This window comes from Pristiophorus japonicus, chromosome 4 (genome assembly GCF_044704955.1).
Source record: "Pristiophorus japonicus isolate sPriJap1 chromosome 4, sPriJap1.hap1, whole genome shotgun sequence".
NCBI lineage: Eukaryota > Metazoa > Chordata > Chondrichthyes > Pristiophoridae > Pristiophorus > Pristiophorus japonicus.
This window is the reverse complement of record NC_091980.1, coordinates 9,781,837-9,804,053: the sequence shown is the minus strand read 5'-3', so window position 1 is coordinate 9,804,053 and position 22,217 is coordinate 9,781,837. Positions and strand designations below refer to the sequence as shown.

General features: G+C 48.5%; 1 protein-coding gene across 1 annotated transcript in view; it reads left to right on the top strand.

The window, feature by feature from the left end:
- golga6l9 (golgin A6 family like 9) overlaps nt 1-22,217 on the top strand; it is a 116,332-nt gene that overhangs the window by 68,591 nt on the left and 25,524 nt on the right. Inside the window, exons 8-11 of the mRNA XM_070877114.1 lie at nt 7,533-7,678; nt 8,701-8,721; nt 12,041-12,178; nt 17,812-17,994. Coding sequence (XP_070733215.1) covers nt 7,533-7,678; nt 8,701-8,721; nt 12,041-12,178; nt 17,812-17,994 — 488 coding nt within the window. The remainder of the gene's footprint in view (nt 1-7,532; nt 7,679-8,700; nt 8,722-12,040; nt 12,179-17,811; nt 17,995-22,217) is intronic.

The window sequence follows — 22,217 nt, the reverse complement described above, 5'->3', positions numbered from 1 at the left end:
TGGGTGTTTTTGTGACTGAAAGGCTGTTTCCAGTGAGGTTTCGCAGGGCTCAGTACTCGGTCCCTTTCTTTTTGTGATATACATCAATGATCGAGACTTGAATGTAGGGGGTATGATTAAGAAGTTTGCAGATGATATTAAAATTGGCTGTGTGATTGATAATGAAGAAGAAAGCTGCAGACTGCAGGAAGACGTCAATCAACTGGTCAGGTGGGCAGAGCAGTGGCAACCATTTAACCCAGAGAAGTGTGAGGTAATGCATTTGGGGAGGTCTAACAAGGCAAGGCAATACACATTTTAAAAAAGGAGGGAGAGAGAAAACAGGGAATTATAGACCGGTTCGCTTGACATCAGCAGTGGGGAAAATGTTGGAATCAATCACGAAGGACGGAATAGCAACACATTTGGAAAGCAGTGACAGGATCAGTCCAAGTCAGCATGGAGTTATGAAAGGGAAATCATGCTTTACATAATAAGAACATAAGAACATAAGAATTAGGAACAGGAGAAGGCCATCTAGCCCCTCGAGCCTGCTCTGCCATTCAAAAAGATCATGGCTGATCTGGCCGTGGACTCAGCTCCACTTACCCGCCCGCTCCCCGTAACCCTTAATTCCCTTATTGGTTAGAAATCTATCTATCTGTGACTTGAATACATTCAATGAGCTAGCCTCAACTGCTTCCTTGGGCAGAGAATTCCACAGATTCACAACCCTCTGGGAGAAGAAATTCCTTCTCAACTCAGTTTTAAATTGGCTCCCCCGTATTTTGAGGCTGTACCCCCTAGTTCTAGTCTCCCCGGCCAGTGGAAACAACCTCTCCACCTCTATCTTGTCTATCCCTTTCATTATTTTAAATGTTTCTATAAGATCACCCCTCATCCTTCTGAACTCCAACGAGTAAAGACCCAGTCTACTCAATCTATCATCATAAGGTAACCCCCTCGTCTCTGGAATCAGCCGAGTGAATCGTCTCTGTACTCCCTCCAAAGCCAGTATATCCTTCCTTAAGTAAGGTGACCAAATCTGCACGCAGTACTCCAGGTGCGGCCTCACCAATACCCTGTACAGTTGCAGCAGGGCCTCCCTGCTTTTGTACTCCATCCCTCTCGCAATGAAGGCCAACATACCATTCGCCTTCCTGATTACCTGCTGCACCTGCAAACTAACTTTTTGGGATCCCACTCTCCTGATCTTTGGGCACCCTGTGCGGAGGGGAGCGGGTAGGTCCGAAGGCCTCCTCGTAGGACTGCTCCTGGGCACGGCCAAGGGTGCCATCAGCCGGTCCAGGCAGCGGGCGGTCGAGGGGGTCGTTCAACCTGACTGCCTGCCTCTCTTCCGCTCTTACATCCGGTCCAGGGTGTCCTTGGAGATGGAGAACGCGGTGTCCACCGGTACGCTCGCGGCCTTCCGCGAGAGGTGGGCACCGGAGGGACTGGAGTGCATCATCACGCCCGGCAACCAAATTTTAATTTGATTTTATGTTTTAAAGTTTAATTTGTTTTAATTGCTGGTGCTTTTAGTGTCCCCTTCCCTTTTATAGGGGGCACTGGGGAAAAATTGTGATTTTAGTGCCCAAAAAAAAAAAACAAAAAAAAAGAAAAACACAAAAAAAAAACAAAGAAAGGAAAAAAAGGGCCTTGTAAATGTCTGGTGTGTCACCCAGGTCGGGTGGCACGGTTTAATGTTTTATGTTTTGCAGGTAGACTCTAAAAGAGTTTCATGCACAAGGACCCTCAGGTCCCTCTGCACCACAGCATGTTGTAATTTCTCCCCATTCAAATATTATTCCCTTTTACTGTTTTTTTTCCCAAGGTGGATGACCTCACACTTTCCGACATTGTATTCCATCTGCCAAACCTTAGCTCATTCGCTTAACCTATCCAAATCTCTTTGCAGCCTCTCTGTGTCCTCTACACAACCCGCTTTCCCACGAGAAACATAGAAACATAGAAAATAGGTGCAGGAGTAGACCATTCAGCCCTTCGAGCCTGCACCGCCATTCAATGAGTTCATGGCTGAACATGCAACTTCAGTACCCCATTCCTGCTTTCTCGCCATACCCCTTGATCCCCCTAGTAGTAAGGACTTCATCTAACTCCTTTTTAAATATATTTAGTGAATTGGCCTCAACAACTTTCTGTGGTAGAGAATTCCATAGGTTCATCACTCTCTGGGTGAAGAAGTTTCTCCTCATCTCGGTCCTAAATGGCTTACCCCTTATCATTAGACTGTGACCTCTGGTTCTGGACTTCCCCAACATTGGGAACATTCTTCCTGCATCTAACCTGTCTGAACCCATCAGAATTTTAAACGTTTCTATGAGGTCCCTCTCATTCTTCTGAACTCCAGTGAATACAAGCCCAGTTGATCTAGTCTTTCTTGATAGGTCAGTCCCACCATCCCGGGAATCAGTCTGGTGAACCTTCGCTGCACTCCCTCAATAGCAAGAATGTCCTTCCTCAAGTTAGGAAACCAAAACTGTACACAGTACTCCAGGTGTAGCCTCACCAAGGCCCTGTACAACTGTAGCAACACCTCTCTGCCCCTGTACTCAAATCCCCTCGCTATGAAGGCCAACATGTCATTTGCTTTCTTAACCGCCTGCTGTACCTGCATGCCAACTTTCAATGACTGATGTACCATGACACCCAGGTCTCGTTGCACCTCCCCTTTTCCTAATCTGTCACCATTCAGATAATAGTCTGTCTCTCTGTTTTCACCACCAAAGTGGATAACCTCACATTTATCCACATTATACTTCATCTGCCATACATTTGCCCACTCACCTAACCTATCCAAGTCACTGCAGCCTCATAGCATCCTCCTCGCAGCTCACACTGCCACCCAACTTAGTGTCATCCGCAAATTTGGAGATACTACATTTAATCCCCTCATCTAAATCATTAATGTACAGTGTAAACAGCTGGGGCCCCAGCACAGAACCTTGCGGTACCCCACTAGTCACTGCCTGCCATTCTGAAAAGTACCCATTTACTCCTACTCTTTGCTTCCTGTCTGACAACCAGTTCTCAATCCATGTCAGCACACTACCCCCAATCCCATGTGCTTTAACTTTGCACATTAATCTCTTGTGTGGGACCTTGTCGAAAGCCTTCTGAAAATCCAAATATACCACATCAACTGGTTCTCTCTTGTCCACTCTACTGGAAACATCCTCAAAAAATTCCAGAAGATTTGTCAAGCATGATTTCCCTTTCACAAATCCATGCTGACTTGGACCTATCATGTCACCTCTTTCTAAATGCACTGCTATGACATCCTTAATAATTGATTCACATCATTTTACCCACTACTGAGGTCAGGCTGACCGGTCTATAATTCCCTGTTTCTCTCTCCATCCTTTTTTAAAAAGTGGGGTTACATTGGCTACCCTCCACTCCATCGGAACTGATCCAGAGTCAATGGAATGTTGGAAAATGACTGTCAATGCATCCGCTATTTCCAAGGCCACCTCCTTAAGTACTCTTGGGATGCAGTCCATCAGGCCCTGGGGATTTATCGGCCTTCAATCCCATCAATTTCCCCAACGCAATTTCCCGACTAATAAGGATTTCCCTCAGTTCCTCCTCCTTACTAGACCCTCTGACCCCTTTTATATCCGGAAGGTTGTTTGTGTCCTCCTTAGTGAATACCGAACCAAAGTACTTGTTCAATTGGTCTGTCATTTTTTTGTTCTCTGTTATGACTTCCCCTGATTCTGACTGCAGGGGACCTACGTTTGTCTTTACTAACCTTTTTCTCTTTACATATCTGTAGAAACTTTTGCAATCCGTCTTAATGTTCCCTGCAAACTTCTTCTCGTACTCCATTTTCCCTGCCCTAATCAAACCCTTTGTCCTCCTCTGCTGAGTTCTAAATTTCTCCCAGTCCCCGGGTTCGCTGCTATTTCTGGCCAATTTGTATGCCACTTCTTTGGCTTTAATACTATCCCTGATTTCCCTTGATAGCCACGGTTGAGCCACCTTCCCTTTTTTATTTTTACGCCAGACAGGAATGTACAATTGTTGTAGTTCAACCATGCGGTCTCTAAATGTCTGCCATTGCCCATCCACAGTCAACCCTTTAAGTATCATTCACCAATCTATCCTAGCCAATTCACGCTTCATGCCTTCAAAGTTACCCTTCTTTAAATTGGACCATGGTCTCTGAATTAACTGTTTCATTCTCCATCCTAATGCAGAATTCCACCATATTATGGTCACTCTTCCCCAAGGGGCCTCGCACAACGAGATTGCTAATTAATCCTCTCTCATTACACAACACCCAGTCTAAGATGGCCTCCCCCCTAGTTGGTTCCTCGACATATTGGTCGAGAAAACCATCCCTTATGCACTCCAGGAAATCCTCCTCCACCGTATTGCTTCCAGTTTGGTTAGCCCAATCTATGTGCATATTAAAGTCACCCATTATAACTGCTGCACCTTTATTGCATGCACCCCTAATTTCCTGTTTGATGCCCTCCCCAACATCACTACTACTGTTTGGAGGTCTGTACACAACTCCCATTAACGTTTTTTGCCCTTTGGTGTTCTGCAGCTCTACCCATATAGATTCCACATCATCCAAGCTAATGTCTTACTTAACTATTGCATATATCTCCTCTTTAACCAGCAATGCTACCCCACCTCCTTTTCCTTTTATTCTATCCTTCCTGAATGTTGAATACCCCTGGATGTTGAGTTCCCAGCCTTGATCATCCTGGAGCCATGTCTCTGTAATCCCAATCACATCATATTTGTTAACATCTATTTGCACAATTAATTCATCCACTTTATTGCGGATACTCCTTGCATTAAGACACAAAGTCTTCAGGCTCGTTTTTTTAACACCCTTTGTCCTTTTAAAATTTTGCTGTACAGTGGCCCTTTTTGTTCTTTGCCTTGGGTTTCTCTGCCCTCCACTTTTCCTCATCTCCTTTCTGTCTTTTGCTTTTGTCTCCTTTTTGTTTTCCTCTGTCTCCTTGCATTGGTTCCCATCCCCCTGCCATATTAGTTTAACTCCTCCCCAACAGCACTAGCAAACACTCCCCCTAGGACAATGGTTCCAGTCCTGCCCAGGTGCAGACCGTCCGGTTTGTACTGGTCCCACCTCCTACTGAACCGGTTCCAATGCCCCAGGAATTTGAATCCCTCCCTGCTGCACCACTGCTCAAGCCACGTATTCATCTGTGCTATCCTGCGATTCCTACTCTGACTAGCACGTGGCACTGGTAGCAATCCCGAGATTACTACTTTTGAGGTCCTACTTTTTAACTTAGCTCCTAGCTCCTTAAATTCGTTTCGTAGGACCTCATCCCTTTTTTTTTACCTGTGTCTAATCTTTGTGTCATCTGCAAATTTTATAAGAACATAAGGAATCTTCTGGAATTTTTTGAGGATGTAACTAGCAGAGTGGATAAGGGAGAACCTGTGGATGTGGTGTATTTGGACTTTCAAAAGGCTTTTGACAAGGTCCCACACAAGAGATTGTTGTGCAAAATCAAAGCACATGGTATTGGGAGTAATGTACTGACGTGGATAGGGAACTGGTTGGCAGACAGGAAGCAGAGAGTCAGGATAAACAGGTCCTTTTCAGAATAGCAGGCAGTGACTAGTGGAGTGCCGCAGGGCTCAGTGCTTGGGACCCCAGCTCTTTACAATATACATTAACGATTTGGATGAAGGAATAGAGTGTAATATCTCCAAGTTTGCAGATGACACTAAACCGGAGGGCGGAGTGAGCTGTGAGGAGGACGCTAAGAGGCTGCAGGGTGACTTGGATAGGTTAGGTGAGTGGGCAAATGCATGGCAGACGCAGTATAATGTGGATAAATGTGAGGTTATCTATTTTGGGGGCAAAAACAGAAAGGCAGAATATTATCTGAATGGCAGCAGACTAGGAAAAGGGGAGGTGCAACGAGACCTAGGTGTCATGGTTCATCAGTCACTGAAAGTGGGCACGCAGGTACAGCAGGCAGTAAAGAAGGCAAATGGTATGTTGGCCTTCATAGCTAGGGGATTTGAATATAGAAGCAGAGAGGTCTTAATGCAATTGTACAGGGCCTTAGTGAGACCTCACCTGGAATATTGTGTTCAGTTTTGGTCTCCTAGTCTGAGGAAGGACGTTCTTGCTATTGAGGGAGTGCAGCGAAGGTTCACCAGACTGATTCCAGGGATGGCTGGGCTGTCATATGAGGAAAGACTGGATCAACTGGGCCTTTATTCAGTGGAGTTCAGAAGGATGAGAGGGGATCTCATAGAAACATATAAGATTCTGACGGGACTGAACAGGTTAGCTGCGGGAAGAATGTTCCCGATGTTGGGGAAGTCCAGAACCAGGGGACATAGTCTTAGGATAAGGGGTAGGCCATTTAGGACTGAGATGAGAAAAAACTTCTTCACTCAGAGTTGTTAACCTGTGGAATTCCCTGCCGCAGAGAGTTGTTGATGCCAGTTCACTGGATATATTCAAGAGGGTGTTAGATATGGATCTTACGGTTAAGGGGATCAAGGGGTATGGAGAGAAAGCAGGAAAGGGGTACTGAAGGAATGATCAGCCATGATCTTATTGAATGGCGGTGCAGGCTCGAAGGGCGAATGGCCTACTCCTGCACCTGTTTTTCTATGTTTCTATGTTTCTAAATGGTAGGACACTGAGAAGTGTAGAGGAACAAGGGGACCTTGGAGTGCAAGTCCACAGATCCCTGAAGGTAGCAGGCCAGGTAGATAAAGTGGTTAAGAAGGCTTAGGGAATACTTTGCTTTATTAGTCGAGGCATGGAATACAAGAGCAGAGAGGTTATGCTTGAACTGTATAAAACAGTAGTTCGGCCACAGCTAGAATACTGCGTGCAGTTTAGGTCACCATGTTACAGGAAATATGTGATTGCATTGGAGAGGGTACAGAGGAGATTTACAAGAATGTTGCGTGGACTGCAGAATTGTAGCTATGAGGAAAAACTGGATAGGCTGGGGTTGTTTTCTTTGGAACAGAGGAGGCTCAGCGGAGACCTTATTGAGGTGTATAAAATTATGAGGGAACTAGATAGCGTGGACATGAAGGACTTATTTCCCTTAGCAGAGAGGTCAATAACCAGGGTGCATAGATTTAAAGTAATTGTTAGGAGGTTTTGAGAGGATTTGAGGGGAAATACTTTCAACCAGAGTGTGTTAGGGGTCTGGAACTCGCTGCCTGAAAGGGTGGTAGAGGCAGAAACCCTCACCACATTTAAACAGTACTAGGATGTGCACTTGAAGTGCTGTAACCTATAGGGCTACGGACCGAGAGCTGGAAAGTGGGATTAGGCTGGGTAGCTCTTTATCGGCCGGTGCGGACACGATGGGCCGAAATGGCCTCCTTCCGTGCCGTAAATTTCTATGATTCTATGATTCTACTGGCCGGCGCTTCGATCCACTCAATCGTCCCGGGAGCTCTTGACAAACGTTTGGCCATGGCGCTGGCGTTCTGCTGTTGCCACGACAATACCGTGGCACGTTGTTGACATTAATTTTCTATTAATTGTGTGGGGAAAGCCGGGAGCAGAGGTGCGGATGAACTGCGGACGCTTCTCAGCGGCATCCGGGGGTTGAGAGCGAGGCTGCGGGCGGAGGAGGAATGTCTACAGCGCGTCAAACGCAAACTGGAGCAAGTGGATAGCACGGCTGGGCTCAGGCACGAGGTGAGTGTCCAAGCACAGTTTACAAACACACCCTTTGTTGCCTTGGGCCAGTTGAGTGGTGCAATGTATGCACCTGCGAGTATGCTCACAGGTTTGTAGAACTGTTCATTCAAGTCCCACTCCGGGGACTTGAGCATAGAAATCTAGGCTCACACTCCCAGTGCAGTGCTGAGGGAGCGCCGTACTGTCAGAGATGCCATCTTTCGGATGAGACATTAAACCGAAGCCCCATCTGCCCTCTCAGGTGGGCGTAAAAGATCCCACGGCCACTATTTTGAAGAAGAGCAGGGGGGTTATCCCCGCTGTCCTGGCCCAACCTCGACCATCCCTCAACCTACGTCACTAAAACAGATTATCTGGTCATAATCACATTGCCGTGTGTGGGAGCTTGCTGTGTGCAAATTGGCTGCCGCGTTTCCTACATGACAAAAGTGGCTACACTCCAAAAATAATTCATGGTGGCCATTAACGGATCCAGGCAGCGGGCGGTCGAGGGGGTCGTTCAGCCCGACTGCCTACCTCGAGCCAGGGTGTCCCTGGAGCTGGAGCACGTGGTGTCCACCGGTACGTTCACGGCCTTCCGTGAGAGGTGGGCATCGGAGGGACTAGAATGCATCATCACCCCTGGCAACCAACTTTTAATTTGATTTGTTGAACGGTCCAGAGTTTAACTTGTTAATTTGTCGGTTCTAGTGTCCCTCTCGCAGGGGGGCACTTGATTTATAGTTTTGCACCAAAATAGTTGTAGAGCTGTTGAGTTGGGAATGGCTTAGCCAGTCACGTGATGTTCATCAGACTCAATAAAACCCCAGCCAGTTGGGTTCGGGGATCCACGATGAGGCAGGTGGTTGTGAGCCTGGTGGATGAACTGGTAATGTGTAGTGTGATTGTTAAACCTTTGCTAATAAACCAATTAATTCTTAATAGCGATGTGCTGCTATGAATTCTTAGGCAAATAACCCATAAAGCAAATACATTACAAGCGTCTTGATGATTCATACAATTTCTTGATTCAATTTCAGTCTGATTTCATTTTGTATCAGGTGAGCGTAAAAGATCCCATGGCCACTATTTTGAAGAAGAGCAGGGGAGTTCTCCCCGGGCGTCCTGGGACCAATATTTATTCCTCAACCAACATCACTAAAAAACAGATTAGCTGGTGTTTATCGCATTGCTGTTTGCGGGAGCTTGCTGTGCGCAAATTGGCTGCCGATTAAATGCAATTATAAGTGCAAGTCTTTTCTTCTTTCAAAATTGTGATTATTTAAATAAAAGAAAGAAATCCTTGCAGTTATATCGTTCCTTTCACATCCTCAGGTCACCCCAAAACAATTTACAGCCAATGAAGTACATAAGAACATAAGAAATAGGAGCAGGAGTAGGCCACCTGGCCCCTCGAGCCTGCTCCGCCATTTAATAAGATCATGGCTGATCTGATCATGGACTCAGCTCCACTTCCCCGCCCACTCCCCATTACCCTTCACTCCCTTATCGCTCAAAAATCTGTCTATCTCCGCCTTAAATATATTCAATGATCCAGCCTCCACAGCTCTCTGGGGCAGAGAATTCCAAAATTTCACGACCCTCTGAGAGAAGAAATTCCTCCTCATCTCCATTTTAAATGGGCGGCCCTTTATTCTGAAACTATGCCCCCAAGTTCCAGATTCCCCACCAGGGGAAACATCCTCTCTGCATCTACCCTGTCCAGCCCCCCTCATAATTTTACACCTTTCAATAAGAGCATCACTCATTCTTCTAAACTCCAATGCGTATCGCCCCAACCTGCTCAACCTTTCTTCATGATACAGCCCCTTCATCTCAGGTATCAACCTCGTGAACCTTCTCTGAACTGCCTCCTGATACAGCTCCTTTCACGACATCCCAAAGCGCTTTACAACCAATTAAGTCGTTTTGGAGTGTAGTCACTGTTGTAATGTGGGAAACACGGCAGCTAATCTGCACACAGCAAGCTCCCACAAACAGCGATATGATAATGACCAATATTAGTGATGTTGGTTGTGACATAAATGTAGGTCAGCGTAACAATAAAATGTAAAGCACCCTCTAGCTAGGAGGTATCGCTCCCTGGATCTGTATTAAGAGAAATTGGCTGTATGAGGAACACCATTTTATCTGCACATGGCTGATTGAGATCTATTGAATAAATTGCGTTAAGTTGAAGTAAGCATGTTCAAGAGACTATAAAATACAATCAGGACACCAGGGACAGTTTCCCTGCTCTTCTTTGAAATAGTGCCATGAGATCTTTTACGTCCACCTGAGAGCAGACGGGGCCTCGGTTTAAGTCTCATCTGTAAGACAGCACCTCCAACAGTGCAGCGCTCCCTCAGTACTGCCCCTCCGACAGTGCAGCACTCCCTCAGTACTGCCCCTCCGACAGTGCAGCACTCCCTCAGTACTGCCCCTCCGACAGTACAGCGCTCCCTCAGTACTGCCCCTCCGACAGTGCAGCACTCCCTCAGTACTGCCCCTCCGACAGTGCAGCGCTCCCTCAGTACTGCCCCTCCAACTTTGCGGCTCTCCCTCAGTACTGCCCCTCCGACAGTGCAGCGCTCCCTCTATACTGCCCCTCCGACAGTGCGGCGCTCCCTCAGTACTGCCCCTCCGACGTTGCAGCGCTCCCTCAGTACTGCACTGGGAGTGTCAGCCTAAGTTTTTGTGCTCAGTCTCTGGAGTGGGATTTGAACCCACAAACATTTGGTTCAGAGGTGATTACGCTACCCACTGAGCTAAGGCCGACACTCTAAGGCACAGAGACCTCCTCATCCAACTTCCCGGTCCTGTTCCCGTCAACTAGGCTCCACACGGACAGGGCCTGGGGATGGGGGGGGGGGTTTGTGAGGGGGAGGGGATAGTGAGGGGGGAGATAGTGAGAGGGGGATAATGAGGGGGGGGGATAGTGAGGGGGGAGATAGTGAGGGGTGAGATAATGAGGGGGGGATAGTGAGGGGGAGGGATAGTGAGGAGGCAGATAGTGAGGGGTGGATCGTGAGGGTGAGGGATAGTGAGGGGGAGGGATAGTGAGGGGGAGGGATAGTGAGGGGAGATAGTGAGTGGTGGATAGTGAGGGGGGAAATAGTGACGGGGAGGGATAGTGACAGGGAGGGATAGTGAGGGGGAGGGATAGTGAGGGGAGATGGGGAGGGGTGGATAGTGAGGGGTGGATAGTGAGGGTGAGGGATAGTGAGGGAGCAGATAGTGAGGGGTGGATAGTGAGGGTGAGGGATAGTGAGGGGAAGGGATAGTGAGGGGGAGGGATAGTGAGGGGAGATAGTGAGTGGTGGATAGTGAGGGGGAGATAGTGACGGGGAGGGATAGTGACAGGGAGGGATAGTGAGGGGGAGGGATAGTGAGGGGAGATGGTGAGGGGTGGATAGTGAGGGGTGGATAGTGAGGGTGAGGGATAGTGAGGGAGCAGATAGTGAGGGGTGGATAGTGAGGGTGAGGGATAGTGAGGGGGAGGGATAGTGAGGGGGAGATAGTGACGGGGAGGGATAGTGAGGGGGAGAGATAGTGAGGGGAGATGGTGAGGGGTGGATAGTGAGGGTGAAGGGATAGTGAGGGGGAGGGATAGTGAGGGGGAGGGATAGTGAGGGGAGATGGTGAGGGGTGGATAGTGAGGGGTGGATAGTGAGGGGGAGGGATAGTGAGGGTGAAGGGATAGTGAGGGGGAGGGATAGTGAGGGGGAGGGATAGTGAGGGGAGATAGTGAGGGTGAGGGATAGTGAGGGGAGATGGTGAGGGGTGGATAGTGAGGGGTGGATAGTGAGGGTGAGGGATAGTGAGGGGGAGGGATAGTGAGGGGGAGGGATAGTGAGGGGAGATGGTGAGGGGTGGATAGTGAGGGGTGGATAGTGAGGGTGAGGGATAGTGAGGGTGAGGGATAGTGAGGGGGAGGGATAGTGAGGGGGAGATAGTGACGGGGAGGGATAGTGAGGGGGAGAGATAGTGAGGGGAGATGGTGAGGGGTGGATAGTGAGGGTGAAGGGATAGTGAGGGGGAGGGATAGTGAGGGGGAGGGATAGTGAGGGGAGATGGTGAGGGGTGGATAGTGAGGGGTGGATAGTGAGGGGGAGGGATAGTGAGGGTGAAGGGATAGTGAGGGGGGATGGAACGGCTGCAATGACTCAGTGGTGTATGTACGGGAACATCGGTAAATCGCGGGGACCCCTCAAAACTGCAGGAAGGACCCTGGTGATTTCCGGATGTGCCGCCATGTTGGGAAGATGGGCCCGATACTGAGTGGGTTGCCAGGCATGATGGGCCTGAATGGCCTTGCCCCAGTCGCTGCTTCCTTACCTCGTGCACTGACGTTGATCCTACACTCCCCACACACCGCAGGCCACGGCACTGTCGCACTGGGATCTTGATCGTCTCTACACGGCGGCCATGAAGAGGAGGTCGAGGTTGGCGGAGGATAATGCTGCGTTAGTACAGCGGGAACTGAGGAGGATGGAGCGGGAGCTGGAGCTGCAGAGGGTAAGGACCGATTTTAAAGTTGTGAATCTCGTGAAAACCTGCGCGGAATTCAGTAAATAATTTTCATTTTCTTTTTCCTGACCGTAATTCCTGTACTTTACCGTCTAATCTTAGTGGCATTATCGTCCAACAGCATTAAAGGTTCATGTATTCATAGAATGAAACGGATCAGAAGGAGGCCATTCGGCCCATCATACTTGTGCCGGTTCTTTGAAAGAGTGATCCAATTAGTCTCCCCCTTCCCCCCCCCTCCTCCTCTTCCCCCCCCCTCCGTTTCCCCATAGCCCGCAGATCTTTCTTATTCAAGTATATATCCAATTCCCGTTTGAAAGTTAATATTGAATCTGCTCCCACTGCCTTTTCAGGCAGCGCGTTCCCGATCACAACAACTCGCTGCATAAAAACATTTCTCCTCATCTCCCCCTCGGGTTCTTTTGCCAATTACCTGAAATCTTTTGCCATCTGGTTTTGGACCTTCCTGCCACTGGAAACAGTCTCTTCTTAGGGGACACAGTCTCAGAATAAGGGGCCACCCATTTAAAACGGAGATGAGGAGGAATTTCTTCTCTCAGAGGGTTGTGAATCTTTGGAATTCTCTGCCCCAGAGAGCTGTGGGGGCTGGGTCATTGAATATATTTAAGGCGGAGATAGACAGATTTTTGAGCGATAAGGGAGTAAAGGGTTATGGGGAGCGGGCGGGGAAGTGGAGCTGAGTCCATGATCGGATCAGCCATGATCTTATTGAATGGTGGAGCAGGCTCGAGGGGCCAGGTGGCCTACTCCTGCTCCTATTTCTTATGTTCTTATTTACTCTATTAAAACCCGTCGTAATTTTGAACAGCTCTACTAAATCTCGTCATAACCTTCTCTGCTCCAAGGAGAACAACCCCAGCTTCTCCAGTCTATCCACATAACTGAAGTCCCTCATCCCTGGAACCATTCTGGAAGCACTGGAGAACGTGCAAAAAAAGACTGAACAGACTGGGGCACCTTTCTCTAGAAAAGGGAAGGTCGAGGGGTGACCTGATAGGGGTCTTTAGAATTATGAAAGGGTTTGATAGGGTCGACGTAAAGAAGATGTTTTCCACTTGTTTGGAGGCAGTTCAGAGAAGGTTCACTCGGTTGATTCCGGGGATGAGGGGCCTGACTTATGAGGAAAGGTTGAGTAGGTTGGGCCTCTACTCATTGGAATTCAGAAGAATGAGAGGTGATCTTATCGAAACATATAAGATTATGAGCGGGCTCGTCAAGGTGGATGCAGAGAGGATGTTTCCACTGATGGGGGAGACTAGAACTAGAGGGCATGGTCTTAGAATAAGGGGCCGCCCATTTAAAACTGAGATGAGGAGAAATTTCTTCTCTCAGAGGGTTGTGAACCTGTGGAATTCGCTGCCTTAGAGAGCTGTGGAAACCGGGACAAATTTAAGACAGAAATAGACAATTTCTTAAACGATAAGGGTATAAGGAGTTAGGGGAGCGGGCAGGGAAGTGGACCTGAGGCAATGATCGGATCAGCCATGATCTTATTGAATGGTGGAGCAGGCTCGAGGGGCCGTGTGGCCTACTCTTGCTCCTATTTCTTATGTTCTTATGTTATTGGGGAGACCAGAACCAGGAGCCATCAATACAAGATAAATGCAATAGGGAATTCAGGTGGAACTTCTTTACCCATACTCTCGATTGTAAAATTCTCATCCTCGTGTTCAAATCCCTCCATAGCCTCGCCTCTCCCTATCTCTCTAACCTCCTCCAGCTCTACAACCCTCCGAGATCTCTGCGCTCCTCCAATTCTGGCCTCTTGCCCATCCCCTACATCCTTCACCCTCCATTGGCGGCCGTGCCTTCAGCTGCTTGGGCCTTCAGCTCTGGAATTCCCTCCCTAAACCTCTCCGCCTCTTTCTCCTCCTTTAAGATGCTCTTTAAAATATTTGGTTCACTAACCTAATGTCTCTTTCCTTGGCTTGGTGTCAATTTTTGTCTGATAGCAATTCTAAAGATGGTGCAGGAACAGAGAGACCTGGGGGGTATATGTGCACAAATCATTGAAGGTGGCAGGGCAGGTTGAGAAAGTGGTTAAAAAGGCTTATGGGGATCCTGGGCTTCATAAATAGAGGCACAGAGTACAAAAACATGTTATGATGAACCTTTATTGGTTCGGCCTCAACTGGAGTATTACGTCTAATTCTGGGCACCACACTTTAGGAAGGATGTGAAGGCCTTGGAGAGGGTGCAAAAAAGATTTATGAGAATGGTTCCAGGGATGAGGAACTTCAGTTACGTGGATAGACTGGAGAAGCTGGGGTTGTTCTCCTTGGAGCAGAGAAGGTTGAGAGGAGATTTGATCGAGGTGTTCAAAATCACAAGGGGTCTGGACAGAGTAGATAGAGAGAGACTGTTCCCATTGGTGGAAGTTGTCCTTGTGCATGAAACTCTTTTGAGCAAAAAAAAAAAAAAAAAAGAGTTTCATGCACAAGGACAACTTCCACCAATGGGAACAGTAAATCCCAAAAAGTTAGTTTGCAGGTGCAGCAGGTAATCAGGAAGGCGAATGGAATGTTGGCCTTCATTGCGAGAGGGATGGAGTACAAAAGCAGGGAGGTCCTGCTGCAACTGTGCAGGGTATTGGTGAGGCCGCACCTGGAGTACTGCGTGCAGTTTTGGTCACCTCACTTAAGGAAAGATATACTGGCTTTGGAGGGGGTACAGAGACGATTCACTAGGCTGATTCCTGAGATGAGAGGGTTACCTTATAATGATAGATTGAGTAGACTGGGTCTTTACTCGTTGGAGTTCAGAAGGATGAGGGGTGATCTTATAGAAACATTTAAAATAATGAAAGGGATAGACAAGATAGAGGCGGAGAGGTTGTTTCCACTGGTCGGGGAGACTAGAACTAGGGGGCACAGCCTCAAAATACGGGGGAGCCAATTTAAAACCGAGTTGAGAAGGAATTTCTTCTCCCAGAGGGTTGTGAATCTGTGGAATTCTCTGCCCAAGGAAGCAGTTGAGGCTAGCTCATTGAATGTATTCAAGTCACAGATAGATAGATTTTTAACCAATAAGGGAATTAAGGGTTATGGGGAGCGGGCGGGTAAGTGGAGCTGAGTCCACGGCCTGATCAGCCATGATCTTATTGAATGGCGGAGCAGGCTCAAGGGGCTAGATGGCCTACTCCTGTTCCTAATTCTTATGTTCTTATGAAGGGTCGAGGACCAGAGGACACAGATTTAAGGTGATTGGCAGAAGAACCAAAGGCAACATGAGAAAAAACCTTTTTACGCAGCGAGTGGTTAGGATCTGGAATGCACGACCTGAGAGGGTGGTGGAGGCAGACTCAATCGTGGCTTTCAAAAGGGAGTTGGATAAATATCTGAAGGAAAAAATTTTGCAGAGCTACAGGGAAAGGGCGGGGAGTGGGATGGCTGAAGTGCTCTTGCAGAGAGCCAGCACGGGCTCGACGGGCCGAATGGCCTCCTTCTTTGCTGTAATGATTCTATCATCATCATCATAGGCAGTCCCTCTGAATCGAGGAAGACTTCCTTCCACTCCTGAAGTGAGTTCTTTGGTGGCTGAACAGTCCAATATGAGAGCCACAGTGTCTGTCACAGGTGGGACAGATAGTCATTAGGGGAAAGGATGGATGGGACTGGTTTGCCGCACGCTCTTTCCGCTGTCTGCACTTGATTTCTGTACGCTCTCACCGATGAGACTCAAGGTGCTCAGCGCCCTCTCGGATGCACTTCCTTCACTTAGGGCAGTCTTGGGCCAGGAACTCCCAGGTGTCAGTGGGGATGTCGCACTTTATCAGGGAGGCTTTGAGGGTGTCCTTGTAGAGTTTCTGCTGCCCACCTTTGGCTCGTTTGCCATGAAGGAGCTCCGAGTAGAGCACTTGCTTTGGGAGTCTCGTGTCTGGCATGCAGACTGTGTGGCCTGCCCAGCAGAGCTGATCAAATGTGGTCAGTGCTTCAATGCTGGGGATGTTGGCCTGGTTGAGGACGCTAATATTGGTGCACCTGTCCTCCCAGGGGATTTCCAGGATCTTGCGGAGACATCGTTGGTGATATTTCTCCAGCAACTTGAGGTGTCTACTGTACATGGTCCATGTCTCTGAGCCATACAGGAGGGCAGGTATTACTACAGCCCTGTAGATCATGAGCTTTATGGCAGTTTTGAGGGCCTGGTCTTCAAACACTCTTTTCCTCAGGCAGCCAAAGGCTGCACTGGAGGCAGTGTTGGATCTCATCGTCGATGCCTGCTCTTGTTGATAGGAGGCTCCCGAGATCTGGGAAGTGGTCCACGGTGTCCAGGGCCGCGCCATGGATCTTGATGACTGGGGGACAGTGCTGTGTGGTGAGGACAGGCTCGTGGAGGACCTTTGCCTTACGGATGTTTAGAGTAAGGCCCGTGCTTTCGTACGCCTCAGTAAATATGTCGACTATGTCCTGGAGTGCAGCCTCTGTATGTGCGCAGACACAGGCGTCATTCGCGTACTGTCGTTCGACGACAGAGGTTGGGGTGGTCTTGGACCTGGCCTGGAGACGACGAAGGTTGAACAGGTTCCCACTGGTTCTGTAGTTTAGTTCCACTCCAGCGGGGATCTTGTCAGCACAGACCCAATGATTCTATAACGCACCTGTGAGGCATAGAAACATAGAAAATAGGTGCAGGAGTAGGCCATTCGGCCCTTCGAGCCCGCACCACCATTCAATAAGATCATGGTTGATCATTCACCTCAGTACCCCTTTCCTTCTTTCTTTCCATATCCCTTGATCCCTTTAGCCGTAAGGGCCATTACCAGCTGAGGCCATCGCCCGTCCCTTCGGCACCTTGGAATGTCTCACTACGTTAGAGGTGCAATATAAATGGCAGTTGTTGTAGGCCAGTATCATAACCACTAGGCTATGGTACACTTCTCTTCTTCGGCAGTCTCTCGGAATCCACACTAACATGAGTTCTCAGGTGAGTGATGAGACCAACGCGGGACCTACAGTCTCTGTCACAGGTGGGGCAGACGGTGGTTAGAGGGACGGGTGGGTGGTGTGCCTGGGTTGTAGCTGGCCTTCCCCTGCTCAGGGCGACGATGTCTGTGTCGAATCGTCTTGAGTTCCCGGACAACAATAGTGGTGCGGGGTCCCGGTCTGTTGCTGTTGGGGTTGTTCATGAGGATCCTGATGATCCAGACCCCAAACTTCATTTTAAAGGGTGGAAGATGGCTGTGCGTGGCTGTTTTTAACGTGGGCTGGGTGTTGCACACCAGCTACCACACGGGCTTGACAGAGCTAGGTCTTGGTCCAGTGGCAAGGGGGTCCGAGATGATTGGAGACCCGGTTCCGCTGTATGGGCCTAACACACACACACACACACACACACACACATATTCCTACTGTCCCCCTCCCTCCTTCCCACAGATCCTCCCCACATAGCCACAAATCCAAGTTCAATAAGGTTAAAAATAAAGACCCAGTTGCTTTTTATGCAGTGTATGTCAAATTGAACAAATTTAACTTAAAATATCTTGTACATAATGCAGCTATTATGTAGGTACTGGTGATAATCGAGCAGCCAGTTTGGCTCACTGGTGTGACCTGACGCTTGTGACTCGTGTCGAGTAACGTCAATTAACCTTTTTGCAGGCTGGCCGGAGTGAAGCCACAGTGGGACCCGACGAGACCACGAGACTGAGGAGGGAACGGGAGGTGGTGGCCCTACAACTGGTGGCTCTGAGGAAGGAGAAGGAGGAGGCAGAGAAAGACCTGCAGACAATGCACCGAAACTACCGAGCGGAGCTAGGAAATCAGAAACTCCAGGCTCTCCAGGTCAGCGCTTATATCAGCAACAGAGCTTGAGAAGTTGTATCTGAGAACGACATGGCTGCATTTGAGGGGAAGCTATGTTGGTAATAGTCAAGTTTAAGGCTATCTCTGGTCACTTTAATAATCATGATCGACTGTAAGCCAATCTGGTGGGTATATTGTGTTTAATCAGAGTTTAGGATGGAATATAACACATCAGTTATACAGCGAAAGCATATGACCCCAACAGGTAGGTGATACCGATCCCGATCGGACAAACGACTGGTGCACGTGAGCAGCTCTCTTTCTATTAGTCTAGAGCTTCCTTCGGTAAAACATGGGATCACTCGAAGAGTGTCAGACCAGCTCGACTTCTGTTTCACTCTCCCCTTACACCACTTGTGCGGTCAATCTTGATCAGCCTACTTTTATTCTCTTTTTAGGGGTGGGCCTGACCCTGGACACCGACAAGATCTTTTGATCGATCGAGGTTCCCTTAAAAACGTAATATCCAATAAGGCTTCTAGTTCTTTGTCCCGATTCTGAATCAAGAACCGTCCCGAAAGATGTCTCCTGATTTTCTTGGCCACATGCCTTTCTCTGTTTACTTTCCCAGAGTTCCTTCTCTGAAATTTGTGTCTTATCCCTTGTCCTTATTCTCTCCTTTGATGCCATGAGGCCAAACCAGAGCACTGCTCGCCCCAGAGTCGCTGGGGCCGAAATTCAGGCACGCCAGAAAGCTGGCACACCAACGTTTTTTTTCACCTGGTATTTCCGCCGGGAGCGATGAGGGGGGCGGCCTTCGCGCCGATCTTCGGATGTTGGAGCAGAAGTCGGTCACAGTGGGGGCGGAGGTGCGGCGGAAAGTCCCGCTGAGGGTCAGAAGTTGGGGCGGGGTCCAGTCTCTGCCGCCGGCGGAGCGGTGATGATGTCACAGACCGTGTGCGTCACCGCGCTCGCTCCCCTCCGTTGAAGGGGAGAGAATCGGGGATTGTTTAGATTCACCCACTGGACCACCAGGGAGGGTTTCGGCCGGGCCAGCGGCCTGGCACCCAAGAGGGGGGGGTGCCGGACTGCCCGCTGGTGGCCTGGCCGAACCCCATGGACAGTATTTTTGCCGGCCGATCGCAAAGTCAGCCGGCAAAAATAAAAACACTTGAAGGGCAGCCGCGCTGCCGGGCCGCACACAGTCAGCAGAAGGTGCACCGACAGACTCAGCTGTCGGGGGCACCGCGTGGCGGGGGCACTGAATTTTTGATTTGAATTTGGGCCGGAGTGTTCTGGAGGTGCGGGAAAGCGGCAGTGCGTGCTTTGATGACACCTTGCGGCGGTCGGCAGCAGCGGGGAGACAGTGGAGGCAGGCCGAAAAATCCCCGAGCTAAATTTGGTTTGGGGCAACCAATGGACTGCAACGCGGTGGCCACTCAATTCTGCCGCATGGCCGCCACAAAACGGCGGTAATGGGCCTTATTCGGACCCTGAATTTTGGCCCCGTATCTCCGTTACAACTGTACAGGGTATTGGTGAGGCCACACCTGGAGTACTGCGTGCAGTTTTGGTCTCCTTATCTGAGGAAGGATATACTTGCATTGGAGGCAGTTCAGAGAGAAGGTTCACAAGGTTGATTCCAGAGATGAGGGGGTTGACTTATGAGGAAAGTTTGAGCAGGTTGGGCCTCTACACATTGGAATTCAGAAGAATGAGAGGTGATCTTATCAAAACATATAAGATAATAAGAACATAAGAACATAAGAAATAGGAGCAGGAGTAGGCCCCTTGAGCCTGCTCCGCCATTTATAAGATCATGGCTGATCTGATCATGGACTCAGCTCCACTTCCCTGCCCGCTCCCCATAACCCCTTATCCCCTGATCCCTCAAGAAACTATCTATTTCTGTTGGGGAGCTCGACAAGGTGGATACAGAGAGGATGTTTCTACTCATAGGGGAAACTAAAATGGGGACATAGTCTCAGAATAAGGGGCCGTCCATTTCAAACTGAGATGAGGAGATATTTCTTCCCTGAGGGTTGTAAATCTGTGGAATTCTCTGCCCCAGAGAGCTGTGGAGGCTGGGTCATTGAATATATTTAAGGTGGAGATAGACAGATTTTTGAGCAATAAGGGAGTCAAGGGTTATGGGGAGCGGGCAGGGAGGTGGAGCTGAGTCCATGATCAGATCAGTCATGATCTTATTGAATAGCGGAGCAGACTTGAGGGGCCAAATGGCCTCCTATTTTTTTATGTGCTTATGTTCTACGACTTAGCAATATGTTTACGTTAACTCTCTCAAACTCCACCCTGTCTTTCTATAACAAATTGTGTTAAAAATACAAAAACAAAACTAAAGCTTTAACTTGAAAACCACAGACTGCTGTAACATCTCAGCAGGGTACCAAGATATCATAGAAACATAGAAACATAGAAAATAGGTTTCTCTCCATACCCCTTGATCCCTTTAGCCATATCTAACTTCCTCTTGAATATATTGAATGAACTGGCATCAACAACTCTCTGCGGTAGGGAATTCCACAGGTTAACAACTCTCTGAGTGAAGACGTTTCTCCTCATCTCAGTCCTAAATGGCTTACCCCTTATCATTAGATTATGTCCCCTGGTTCTGGACGTCCCCAACATCGGGAACGTTCTTCCTGCATCGAACCTGTCCCGTCCCGTCAGAATGTTATATGTTTCTATGAGATCCCCTCTCATCCTTCTAAACTCCAATATATAAAGGCCCAGTCGATCCAGTCTCTCCTCATATGTCAGTCCGGCCATCCCGGGAATCAGTCTGGTGAACCTTCGCTGCACTCCCTCAATAGCAAGAACGTTCTTCCACAGATTAGGAGACCAAAACTGAACACAATATTCCAGGTGAGGCCTCAATGAGGCCCTGTACAACTGCAGTAAGACCTCCCTGCTCCTATACTCAAATCCCCTAGCTATGAAGGCCAACATACCATTTGCCTTCTTCACCGCCTGCTGTACCTGCATGCCAACTTTCAATGACTGATGTACCATGACACCCAGGTCTTGTTGCACTCCCCTTTTCCTAATCTGCCCCCATTCAGATAATATTCTGTCTTCGCGTTTTTGCCACCAAAATGGATAACCTCACATTTATCCACATTATACTGCATCTGCCATGCATTTGCCCACTCGCCTAACCTATCCAAGTCACCCTGCAGCCTTTTACCGTCCTCCTCACAGCTCACACTGCCACCCAGCTTAATGTCATCTGCAAACTTGGAGATATTACACTCAATTCCCTCATCCAAATCATTAATGTAAAGAGCTGGGGTCCCAGCACTGAACCTTGCGGCACCCCACTAGTCACTGTCTGCCATTCTGAAAAGGACCCGTTTATCCCGACTCTCTGCTTCCTGTCTGCCAACCAGTTCTCTATCCACGTCAGTACATTACCCCCAATACCATGTGCTTTAATTTTGCACACCAATCTCTTGTGTGGGACCTTGTCAAAAGCCTTTTGAAAGTACAAATACACCACATCCACTGGTTCTTCCTTGTCCACTCTACTAGTTACATCCTCACAAAATTCCAGAAGATTTGTCAAGCAGGATTTCCCTTTCATAAATCCATGCTGACTTGGACCAATCCTATCACTGCTTTCTAAATGTGCTGCTATTTCATCTTCAATAATTGATTCCAACATTTTCCCCACTACTGATGTCAGGCTAACCGGTCTATAATTACCTGTTTTCGCTCTCCCTCCTTTCTTAAAAAGTGGTGTTACATTAGCTACCCACTGTCCATAGGAACCGATCCAGAGTCGATAGACTGTTGGAAAATGATCACCAATGAATCCACTAGTTCGAGAGCTACTTCCTTAAGTACTCTGGGATACAGACTATCAGGCCTTCAATCCCATCAGTTTCCCTAACACAACTTCCCGCCTAATAAGGATTTCCTTCAGTTCCTCCTTCTCACTAGACCCTCGGTCCCCTAGTATTTCCGGAAGGTTATTTGTGTCTTCCTTCGTGAAGACAGAACCAAAGTGTAAAGTCCTTACTCTACAGTATGAAGCCACACGAGGGACATTCTGGGGACAAGGTCACTCTGTGACCTTAACTCTTTATTCACAGGACTCCAAAGACGATGACCCTGTGTGGGACCTCCCTTTTTATACCTGTGTGATCAGGTAAGGAGTGTCTCCCACAAGTTCACCCCTTGTGGTCAAGGTGTGCATCTAGGTTGAGTGTATACAGTATTGCAGTGTTGTTACATTGTGG